The sequence below is a fragment of the Pelobates fuscus genome, chromosome 3, assembly GCF_036172605.1.
Source record: "Pelobates fuscus isolate aPelFus1 chromosome 3, aPelFus1.pri, whole genome shotgun sequence".
Taxonomy (NCBI): domain Eukaryota; kingdom Metazoa; phylum Chordata; class Amphibia; order Anura; family Pelobatidae; genus Pelobates; species Pelobates fuscus.
In genome coordinates, this window is record NC_086319.1 from 56733052 (window position 1) to 56745669 (window position 12618).

Consider the following 12618-nt stretch of genomic DNA (forward strand, 5'->3'; position numbering starts at 1 on the left):
GGGAATATCTATGGATCTGTGAAGAGATATAAGAGGGTCTAGAATTGGTCAATGCTTTATAGGTATGGGTTAGCATTTTGAATTGACTCCTATAGTGTACAGGAAGCAAATGTAAGGACTGACAGAGGTGTGAGGTGTGAGAGGACCGACTAAAGAGGAAAATCAGTCTGGCGGCAGCATTCATTACAGACTGTAGCGGGACAATATGGCTATTGGGAAGACCAATTAGGAGAGAGTTACAATAGTTCAATGCGAGAGATTACTAGAGCATGGACAAGCTCCTTAGTAGCATCTTGTGTAAGAAAGGGGCGGATGCAGGCTATGCTTTTAAGATGGAATCTACAGGACTTGGTAACATGCTGGATGTGAGGTTCAAAGATGAGGCCAGAGTCAAGTATGACACCAAGACAGCGTGCTTGCAAGGATGGCCGTATGTGGATATCACTGACTTGAAGGGAGAGTGAAAGAGGAGGATCAGTATTAGGAGGAAAGACAAGGAGCCCCGTTTTAGAGAGATTTAGTTTCAGAAGCTGGAGGACATCCAGTCAGAGATGGCAGAAAGGCAAGCAGTGACACGTTGCAGGACGGCACGGGACAGGTCCGTGGAGGAGAGATATATCTGGGTGTCATCAGCATACAGGCGGCAGTGGAATCCAAACTAGGTAATACATTTGCCAAGAGAGGCGGTATAAGGATACAATAGAAGGGGACCAAGGACAGAGCCTTGGGGAACTTCCACCGAGACAGGACGAAGAGAGGAGGTATCATTAGAAAAGGAGACACTGAATGAGCATTGGGAGAGATAAGAGGAAAACTACAAGAGGACAGTCACAGAAACCGATTGATTGAAGAGTTTGAAGAAGGTGAGTATGATCAATGGTGTCAAAGACAGCAAAGAGGTCAAGAAGAATTAGCATGGAGTAGTGGCCTTTGAATTTAGCTGAAATTAGGTTGTTAGTAAGTTTGATAAGAGCAGTCTCAGTAGAATGAAGGGGGTGGAAGCCAGATTGGAGAGCATCAAGGGGAGAGTTGGGAAAGGATCAAGCGGGCAAGTGGTGGGGCGAGATGAAAGGAAAAGCGCAGCCACCTCTTGTTCAGTAGCCAGGAAGAAAGTCTGAAGGGTAAGAAAGGCATGATCTACGCCTTGAGAAAGAGAAAAGCAGGGTGAAGAGAATTCTTTCCTTAGCTGTTCAATCTTGTCGGTAAAGTATCATGCAAAGCCATCGGCTTTAAGGTTAGTTTGAGGGGTGGCCATAGCAGAGTATTTAGGATTTAAATCACATTATTTATGCAGACTTTGTTAAACCTCCCTGCATGGGACTCACACAGCCTTTCTAAACACTTCCTGAAAAGAAATATCTAATGTTTAAACTTCCTTTATTGCACATTCTGTTTAATTTGGAATTTTTTATCTCCTGCTCTATTAAGACCATGCAGGAGCCTCCGGTGTGTAATTGCCATGGCAACGTTTTGATATTTTTCCATGGGCTGGCTGGAACATGCTGCATCTCCCACCAGACCACCAGGTATTCGGATTCTCCATTTCACGTTCTAAGGTAAGTCTTATGGAGGGGGGATACATTTTCGTTTATTTGGGTTGTTGTGTTTTTTTTATTAGAAACATTTGTTTTCCTTCTGCTCATTATTTCTGCTTACCCTTCAATATGTTAAATGTTCAATGACAGAAAAGGACAGAGTTTGCAATAATGAATGACATTGGAATTTAATAATAAATTAAAATAATAAATAATAAATAATGAATGGAATTTGCCAATTCCTACATTTAACTGTATATTTCAGACATCACAACACACATATTTGTGAAATATGGGGATCAGTAAACCTATTATTACAATTCATAGGAAGTAACAGTACAAAACCAAAGAAGGGATTTTTGCAGTTTAGTTGGTAATGGGTACTTACCTATACTAATATCACTGACTTGATTTACAAAAGGATACCCTTTTATGTCGAGATAAGTTTGAAGAATTTTCTCTCTGGTTTGTCCAATGGTATCACAATCCAAAACGAATACATTAATACAATTGCTGTCATTTCGGCCCTTCTCATTTTCATGAATTACTGGGAAATTCACATTTAACTCCTAAAACCACAACAGGAAATGTTAAAATGTAGACCAGACCACAATCTGCAAATGTCCTAATTCGTCTGCATGGAAGGTCAAAGTTTATACAACAAAAACTATAAAGAACTGTGGAAATACACAACAAATGAAAAGAGAATATGAGTCCTAGTATTCACAACAAAATACCATAAAATAAAAATAATAATAAAATATAATAAATAATATGTCAATATACCAAATTGTCCTGTGTTTAATAAAGAGATCGACCTACCACGGTATTGAATTCAGAAATTTGCCAAAGCAGCCAGTCTTCATTCAGAGTATAGAGCGCTTTACATGTTATTGCATCTATGGGGCCTTTGTGTATGCTTTGATTTAGCGTTTGGACAAGCATGTACAGAGGTTCTCCAACATTTTCCTGAATAGTTTTCCAAAAGAAAAAGCAAACAAAGTCTGTAAAATGCAGGCAGAGATGCTTTAAAAACATATTGGTAGACTCAGGTACTCAAACATTGGGATATCACGGGTTCAACAGCGACAGACATCACATACTCTATGTAACGTGAGAGGAGTTTGATACAGATATCAAGCATAATAGGTGAATAGAATAAAGATCGGGGGACAAGTGCAATTTTATAAGTTACAGTAGATACTGAGCTCATTCTGGCTTTCAGTTACATAAATCGGAACAACTGTGCTGTATACGTTTGCCTAAAAAAATGTATTTCTTGCAAAACATTATACATAGTCAACTTTGATTTTTATATCATCGGCAAAATGTTACACAAAATAAATATTTGCTAATGGATGCCAAATGCCAATCAGGAGTAATTTACTTGTATCATACTTTTAAACCATTTACACCCAGCGTGGTTTACAGGTAGATTCCCAGCTGTCAAAGAAGTACAACTCATATGGTACTTAGGTAAGGCTTAAAGAAACACTATAGTGTTAGGAATACAAAACTGTATTCCTAATACTATAGTGTCCCTCTGCCTCCGAGGCCCACCACCCCGGTCGGTCGTGGGAGGGTTAAAATCCCTTTCTTTTACTTACATCTTTCCAGCGTCGAGGTTCCTTGACACTGGCTACAATGCTTCCCAACATTTTGAATGTACAAAAGAGGGACACTATTATTTTAGGGGTGTGAGTGGGGGTATGGTCAAGTGGGGGGCTGTTCTGATAAATTTTAGGTGACTTATTAATAACAATTTATGCAACTAAAATGATATTTAGAACAAGAAAAATTTATCATATTTACATAGACTGATTTCTAAACACATTTATTGTAGTTTAAAGATGCGGGGGGCGGAGCTAAGCAGGCAAGCTGAATGGAAGCACATTGCATGAGCTCCTGCAGAATAGGCCCAAATTCTACAGATAATCGGAAACCGACTGCTACGATTCCCCTACAAACCTGCCAGTAGGCTGGGGGAAGCAACCGTGAATATGCCGGTACCAATCTTGAAGACAGACACGACCAGGAACCGTGGCAGAGAACTGAGGCCTAGTGGAATCAGGGGGGGAAGGGCGGCCGCCTTCCCGCCGGATCCCAACACTGACAAGCAAGTGCAAACCACGCACCCCCCCCCCCCATGGACCGGCGGGGGATATCCCGGTCCCCACCAGGCTGGCTGCCCCGAACCCTACACCAACAAAATGGCACACTGACCACCATAAGAGACAAGGGGACGGGAGCGCCCAAGATGGCGGACAAGCGACAGCGGCCTCCGGATGCAGGGGACACCGGGGACTGCGCAAAAGACTCCATCACACTAATCTTCGAACGCTTCTGGGCCAAACTACAGGCACGCATACAGCCTGCGACACACGGCCAAACGCTACCCACAAGGGTAAGAGCCGATGGCGGACGGGAGAATGGGAGTCCTCCTCAGGGCAACTCTAAGATCCCTGCATCTATCCCCCACATCCTGAGCCCTCCTGGGCTGAGAGCAAGATGGGGAGTACCCCAGAGGCGCTGGCCACATAAGCGGAGAGGGGCAAGACGACACCACAAGCGACCTGATCTACCTCCCTGCAACAACCCGAAAGGGCCGATCCTGGACCACGAAGGTTCCCAGGCTCGTGGCCTACGAGCGCCAGCTCTCCCACAGCACCAGGGCAAGAGGGGATTCCCACATCCGAGACACCGTGGCACTACCCAGAAAAGACGGAACTCAAGCGAGAGGCCCAAACTTGGGAAGCAGCAGATAACCGGAGGTCACCAGGCCTGCAGCGACCAGACCAGCATTCTGGCACAAGCTCGAGGGATGAACCCCCTCATTGCCATCACAGCCCTAAGCGACTGTCTAGCTATCTCCATCCATACCAGACAAGCAGGACTCTGCAAGGCAAGGCACCGTGGCCAGCATCTGATGAACCCAAGGGATGGTATGGACCTGCCGAGCCAAGGCATCGGCTAACAGTGCCACATGCCCCCGAGCGAGGTAACCGTGCCCCCCTCAGGACTTACTGCTATACTGCTATATACTCATCCATTGTTACCCAGGCGGATGATCTTGATAAGCTAATGTATAACGATGATTTATAAAGGCATCCAGTGATATCTTTTATCTAGGTTATAACAGCAACCTTTATATATGTTGTATTGGTATATGGCTGTTGGAGACCGGGGCACATGCCCCCTGAGGAACACTTTAATTTGGCTATCGGGACTTTACCTGACTGGCATAGGCTGACACTAGTGCATTCCGCAACCTGTCAGCCACAAGGACTCGGGCTATATGTGCCTACCAACCCATTATCACCCAGCGGTACTCTCCTCAGTTTGCATGCCCTTCATATGTTTACTCATCTCTCGCATATGTTTTTTCTTATGCCTATCCTAGGAGCCCCAATATATATTTATATGCATTATTATTATGTGCTTGCCTCTTGACCCACAAGCTTCCCCATGGTAGCAAACAGGGAAACATGGAACCACTCAAACACTGCCCACTTTTAAAGTTTATAATGTTTTAAGTTTACAAGTGTAAGGGCACCCTAAAGCACCAGGGAATAAAATTTCCCCCCCTCCTAGGCTAGACAGGGGTAACAAGCTTGACGTTAAAATAGTGTTCAGGGGCCTCGTCCTAGCCTCTCTCGGCATGATTAGCCTATGTCTAGCAACATATCAACACCTACTACACGTTTCAAAAGCATGTATATTTTGATGTTAACACGTACTTTACTCTCGACTATCAATCGCATAATTCTACATATAAGTGCGTCTATGATCATTATCTCTTAAGAATGCGCTGTTTCTCTAATATAAAAATGTGCGTCGAATTCTATGTCACAACTGTTAAATATTGTTTAGAAGAGAAGAGACATTAGGATAGAAAAGAGATGCAAAGGTATTTGGACCCAAAATAGGGACTATCCCTCCTAAATAGGGAAACTTGGTAGATATGGGCTCTGTCTTCTCATCCCGCAATGTTTCACCAACGGGAGAACCTAATGTGCATGAACGGTGCACACTGACTAATGCATTGCAGCTTCCCCATGGGAAAGCATTGAATCAGATTGTGAGGACAACTACTAGAGTCTACTAGAGGCTGTCTTGGGCCTGCAATGTGAACATTGCAGGTCCTCTGAAACTACGATGTTTTATATTGCAGGCTTACGGAGACAAGGGCACTTCACCCAGACTACTTTGAAGATGTGAAGTGGTTTGGGTGCCTATAACATCGCTTTAAGGATAATGCATTGTGGGAATTGTAGTCCTGCAACAGCATAATTTCTACCTTTTGGCCACAACTGTATCACACACCATGTTCCTTACCCTTAGGAAGCCGTATAGGCAAGTAGACATCCAGTTGGTCAATAATTTTTCCACAACAGACTCAGTCCTTCTGAGCAAAAGTTTAGGGTGCTTATTGCTTGGTTGGTCCATTAAATGTCTGATCAAATCTTCCATCAATTCGGTTAGATAAACTAGATTATTCTGGAAGGCAATAGTAAGGAAAGATGCAAACATACACCTGTAAAAACAAGAACAACATAGATAAAATGGACACAACTGGTAGAAACCCCCCGTTAGACCACATTAGACAGATAACAAAACAACAAAATAAAATCAAATTGCCAGGGTTACTGACCTAATAGTGAACTGCTAAAAATGACCAAGGAAATGCAGATTGTGAGGTAAAATAATAGAATTGGGCAAATGTTAATATTCAGGTATTTTACTTGCTCTTCTGTTTTTATGTAAAATGGCCAATCCAGTGTTATTATTAGGCACTTCTAATATAGGGCCTCCAGATAATATATGGATATAGAGAAGCCAGAACTAAATAAAACCTCAGACAAAAAAAAACTCACAAATAGGCTTAGTATTTAATTCCATCCTCACTAGTGTACCATGCTGCAGTAAATGTAATAGAGGACCTTTAAATTATTACCTGTCTTTAATTGTAAAACTGCTCTGTTTTTCCAAGGTATGGATCAAGTGGATCATGAAACTCTTGTTTTCAAACAGTGTCTTCAAAACAGATAACGTTTCTTTATCCTCTGTTGGTCGTCTGCTTTGGAATGGCTGTCAAACAGACATAAAGATTACATTATTGTATTTACCAGGAAATTCCCAACCCAGTTCTCAAGGTTCACCGACGTTCCATGTTCTGTCAGCAGCACCATTAAAACATAATTGGAAAATGCTTAAATCCTGGACAGGTTATGTGCCGCGAGGACTGGTTTGGGAACCACCTGGCTATGAATACAACATACACGTAACAAAGTTTGAAGATTACAGTGAGCATGTGAACATGAGCACACCGATACATTCTAGATCAGTGGTTCTCAAATCAGTCCTCATGACCCACCAACAGTCCAGGATTTAGGTATTTTGTTTTATTCCAATGGAGATACTAACAAAACCTGGACTGTTGGTGGGTCTTGAGGACTGGTTTGAGAACCACTGTTCTAGATGGACAGGTATCACAACAAGCAACACTTTCTGGTTAATTTACATACACAAAAAAAGTCCCACTTGGTGTAGGGTTTCTGCCAGAATACAGTAGTAAATATGAGATGTGTGATTCTAATTTTTCATTTGAAACGGTTTTGGTCTGGTTGGAATTTGTATTTCTGCAGACACAGATCAGATATGCCAGTTTGTAAATATAATTTCGGTAAAACAACTCCATAATCTGAATTCAAATCAGGTTATTTATGCTTACTCAAAAAAGTGAGAGTGAACTGATGCCTTTGGCTACTGATCAGTAATAAGGTCTGGATTTTTTTAGTGAAGAATAATCCGTTGAGTATTACTGTATATATATAAATAATTACAGTAATACTCAACGGATTATTCTTCACTAAAAAAAAATATCTCACTAACAAAATCCATAGTCCCAGACAGTATGAGAAAGGATATAGTATAAAACATAGTGTTTGAGGGACAGATACAGACCATAATGAGCTAATGAGAGTCTAAGAATCTAAATATATTTCAGGTTGAATACTGTTTGGGTTATTAGATAATATGCAATCAAGGAGCACATCAATAATATGATGAATGTTTTATTCTTGGATGGGTACAAAACGATCAATATCTCAGGAATGCATATGAAAGAAATACAAAGCATAATACATATCATGAAAATATACAGATGATAATCAGAAGTTATTGTGATAAAGTGAAGGCAGAGAGGCCTTTCAAACCCAGGGGAAGTACGTGTAGTTTGTGTGTTGCACAACACAAAGCTATGTTTAGTTATGGGCCCCTGGGGTGGAGCATTTGGAGAGAAGGGTGGGCCAATGCTCCACTCCACAGTTTAGTGGTTTTCTTGGGAGACATAGATCCAGGCCAGGGTTTTTTGGACTGTCTCCAACCCACTGCTCAGCTGCAGATAATCAGCTGTAGCAGTGGGAATAAACCACTCCCTGCTAGGCAGGTACAGGGGGGATTGCTGGCGTCGTCCCAGGAAGCAGGTAGGAGAGAGGCTGTTCTCTCCAGTGAGAGAGTCAAGGAGACTAAGCACTAGGAGTGCAGAAAGGAAGCAGTCAAGGCTAGCTTGGAGCACTGGGAGTACAGGGGGAAGCAGTCAAGGCTGGCTTGGAGCACTGGGAGTGCAGGAGGAAGCAGTCAAGGCTGGCTTGGAGCACTGGGAGTGGAGAAAGGAAAGCAACAGGCTAGCTATCAGAGTGTTGCTATCTAATAAGGTTGGTGCGATATGTTTTTGTTAGTTTAACCCTGATAGAGAGGGATATTAAAAGTGAGTCAGTGCTCAGACGAGCTAGGTTTTTCTTTAAAGGGGAAACCTGTTATATTTATGTTTTAGTTGTGTTGCTGTGTGGACTTTATGCCAATAAAGTTGCCTGGATTATATGAAAACCAAAGGACTGTGCCTGTTGTTTACCCTAGAGGACCGTGCTGCCTGCTGACAAGGATCACATTATATATAAATATCCAACCCGCATCTATAGTACATAAATGTAAAGCTATCAATATAAGCATGAATACATAAAGATATCCAAACTTAAAAGACCACTTCGGCTTAATAAAGTGGTCTGGGTGCCAGGTCCATCTAGGGTTAACCCTGCTCGCTGTAAACATAGCAGTTTCAGAGAAACTGCTATGTTTACATATGGGTTAATCCAGCCTCTAGTGGCTGTCTTATTGACAGCCGCTAGAGGCGCTTCCGCGCTTCTCACTGTGGTTTTCACAGTGAGAAGACGCCAGGGTCCGTAGGAAAGCATTGAGCAATGCTTTCCTATGGACTGATTGAATGCGCGCACGTTTTTTGCCACGCATGCGCATTCAGCCGATGACATCGGAAGAAAGAGGAGACTCCCCAGCGCCGAGGGAGCCCAGCGCTAGAAAAGGTAAGCCTTTAACCCCTTCCTCCCCCTAGAGCCAGGCAGGAGGGGGGCCATGAGGGTGGGGGGATCTATTGGCACTATAGTGATCCTTTAGTAACTCATCGCAAACAAAATATAAAGAACAGCCAATGCATACCAGAGCAAGTGAAAGGAGGGAAGAAATGTCAATCAGCAAGCAGTATACAAAAAAACTTACTGATGGGATATTTTCAAACAGTTTTTCACTGAAGTCCATTTTCCCTCCTTCTAACTGAAAGATAAAATAAGGATTTATAAAAATGGCACGAGATATTTTATATATTTTTTTTTGTAGTATGTAGTCAGAAAATGTTGTTTAAGAGAAAATAGGGCACACTATTATTTTCGTACCCATATATTAAATGAGACTAACAGTACAGGAGACTTACAGCATTTACCAATAAACAAACAAAAACAAATAATTTTGTAATTACTAGTCTAAATCACACGCTGCCATGTTATGTATACTGCAACCTAGGAATCCGTAGTGTAACATCTGCATGGAAAAAAATAAGTGGTGTAGTAACCCGTACATAAAAAGTTGTAAAATTACTCACCAACAAATACTCACTAACTCAAAAAAAAGTGTGCACATTGCACTCTCAAAACAACAAAGTGGTATGGAATGGTAAAATAATAAATGACACCCAAATATAGAACATGACATACTAATATAGGTAGAAAACATTATGCCTTCTGTGTTAAAATATGGTACTCAATTACTCAATTGTTACAGTTTTCAAACGTTAATGCACTTCAAAAGATAAAAAGGTAATATATAATCTATTAGTAAAATGTTAGTGTAAAAGGGGAGGAATATAACATATTGCCCTTACAAACAAACAGTGCTGGTAATCTAAACAACCCTAAAAGAGCATTGTGGTCACTAAGAGCCCTCCAGCCGTAACAGCAGCAGAATAATCCAGTAAGGAGTACAGATTCGGATCTGGGACTTACTTCACTTTGTGGCTTTGTTAGTGAATGTGAGAACCCAAAACCACGGCGGAAAGTACTGATCTCTCTGTTAATTTGAGACGAGATTAGCCTGCCCAGCGCCCTATCAACAGACATGGTCCATTCTATCCTCGCAGACAGTACTGGGAGCTTCAAAAGTCCCCTCTCTCCCCTGTGCTCCCTCCGCCTCCCCCATTTTGTAAAATTGTCTTTTTTTTTTTTTTAAATATATTTTTAAAACTCACCTGTTCATCTACCCCCAACTCCCTCCCTCTCTCCATTAGCTCTGAAGCTGGAATAATAGTCCAATCAAACGCTTCTCTTATTTAATAAGTTTTATTAAAAAAAATTAATAGAAAATGGGGGAAGGACAAAGTTTATAGTGCACAATAAGACATTATAAAGTAATAAAACCATACGTGGAAAAAGGTTACCTTCCTAAGGTCCTGTAGTGCTGCTAAGCATTGACTTCAACTGAACTTGACAGGTCGTTATTATTTAACGCAATAAATTAATGTGTTCTTTGGGTGTATTACACATTGAAGCAAATAGGACACTTGGTATTAATATAAAGTACTTATCAGTTTGGTAGAGGGAAATATCACTTAGACTCAGCTATTAGTCCACATACCAATCCTGTTATAAGCAGACTAACTTACCACTGCGGCACCTTCTGCTCTCAAACGTTTCAGAGATCACATAGTTCCCTATGTGCTGATCTTTGGGCAAGCAACAGCCACAAAAGAGAGAACCACTGAGGGGGGAGGGAGATGACCACCAAGAAGGGGGGGGGGGCACCACTAAGAGGGAGGAGGGGGAGAGGTAGGACCACTAAAAGGGAGGGGGAGAGAGAGACAGGACCACCAAAGGGGAGGGGGTGGGAGAGAGACAAGACCACTAAAGGGGAGGGGGTGAGAGAGAGACAGGTCCACTAAAGGTGAGGGGGGTGAGAGAGAGAGAGGACCATTAAAGGGGAGGGGGGTGAGAGACAGGAAAACTAAAGGGGAGGGAGAGAGAGACAGGACCACTAAAGGGAAGGGGGGTGAGAGAGAGACAGGACCACTAAAGGGGAGGGGGGATGAGAGACAGGACCACTAAAGGGGAGGGGGGATGAGAGACAGGACTACTAAAGGTGAGAGGGGTGGAGAGAAACAGGACCACTAAAGGGGAGAGGGGGTGAGAGAGACAGGACCACTAAAGGGGAGAGGGGGTGAGAGAGACAGGACCACTAAAGGGGAGGGGGCAGAGAGAGACAGGACCACTAAAGGTGAGAAGGGTGGAGAGAGACAGGACCACTAAAGAGAAGGGGGGGGGACAATACCACTGAGAGGGGGGGGGGGGGAGAGGGAGGACCACTAAGATGGTGGGGGAAAGAGGACTACTATGTTGGAGGGAGAGAGGACCACTAAGGGACAGGGAGGGGAGAGGAACACTAAGGGAGGTGATGAGAGAGTACTAAGGGACAGGGGAGATCACTAATGGACAGGAGGGGAGAGCACTAGGGGACAGGGGGAGGAGAGGAGATGAGACCACTAAGGGACGGGGTGAGTGAAAGAGATCATTTAAGGGATGGGGGGGGGGGAGTGTAAGACAAACAGAGAGGCTGAGGAAGGGGTGAAAGTGAAGCCCAGAGGGGCAGGTAGGGGAGACAGACACGCAGAGGGGCTCAGGAGAGAGACGCATGGAGTCACTTTTGAGGGAGACACACAGAGGGGCCTGGGGGGAAAAGAGACACACAAGGGGCTTGTAAGAGATAAACTAAAGACACAAAATGTAAAGAAAAAAAATATACAAAAAAAGTATATTACAAAATAAATATAATAAAAATAAAGAGCTGCTCCCCTCTCAGCCCCAATCTTACCCTACAAACCCTCTCTTTCACACTACACACAATGCGTCCTTACACATACACAGAAACACACAATGCACCCCTACACACACACAGACACACCGAAACATACAATGCATCCTACACTCACACAGAAACACACAATGCATCCATTACACACACACTCAATGCATCCCTTACATACAAAAACACACAATGCATCCCTTACGCACACACACTGCTTCTCTTACACACACACAGAAACAAAATGCATCTCTTACAATCACACTCAATGCACCCCTTACAGACACATACACTGCATTACATTACATACACAGAAACACACCTTGTATTCCTTACACACAAACACACACTGCATCCCCTATACACACATACATTACATCCTCTACAGTAACACACAACACATCCCCTACACACATACACTTCACTCCCTGTGAGCGAACTCATGGGTGGGCCATGCAGGTGGACTTATGGGCGGGCCTTGTAGGCATACTCACGGTCAGGCCCTGGGGGCCCAGACATTGAGCTGTGTAAGGGGCCCCAAAAAATGGAAATGCTTCCTGTTCGTTGATTTTTGTGAGCACTGTTACAAACAGCCTCCAGAGAGCGTGTTCTACACCAGACCAGTGGAGTCAGACTGCAGCCTGAGCCCATCATTATCCTCCTGTCCTTATCTGGTTGTAAGTAGGCAACCCAGTATATCATTAGTGGCACTAATCTCTAATTTATCTCACATTAAAGGGACACTGTAGTCACCAGAACCACTACAGCCTGTCCATGCAGACTTTTTAATGTAAACACACTGCCTTTTCAGAGAACAGACACTGTGTGCAGCACTGGCGTTGGCAGATAGATCATAAGGGTGGGGCATTGTGATGTCACATGG

At 43.1% G+C, this 12618-nt stretch overlaps 1 protein-coding gene across 1 annotated transcript in view; it reads right to left on the reverse strand.

Annotated features, from left to right (window-relative positions):
• PLXNC1 (plexin C1) overlaps positions 1 to 12618 on the reverse strand; it is a 140569-nt gene that overhangs the window by 26634 nt on the left and 101317 nt on the right. The window contains exons 18-22 of the mRNA XM_063447098.1: positions 9108 to 9161; positions 6490 to 6623; positions 5871 to 6069; positions 2358 to 2504; positions 1924 to 2104 (exon numbers count right to left, since the gene is read on the reverse strand). Coding sequence (XP_063303168.1) covers positions 1924 to 2104; positions 2358 to 2504; positions 5871 to 6069; positions 6490 to 6623; positions 9108 to 9161 — 715 coding nt within the window. The remainder of the gene's footprint in view (positions 1 to 1923; positions 2105 to 2357; positions 2505 to 5870; positions 6070 to 6489; positions 6624 to 9107; positions 9162 to 12618) is intronic.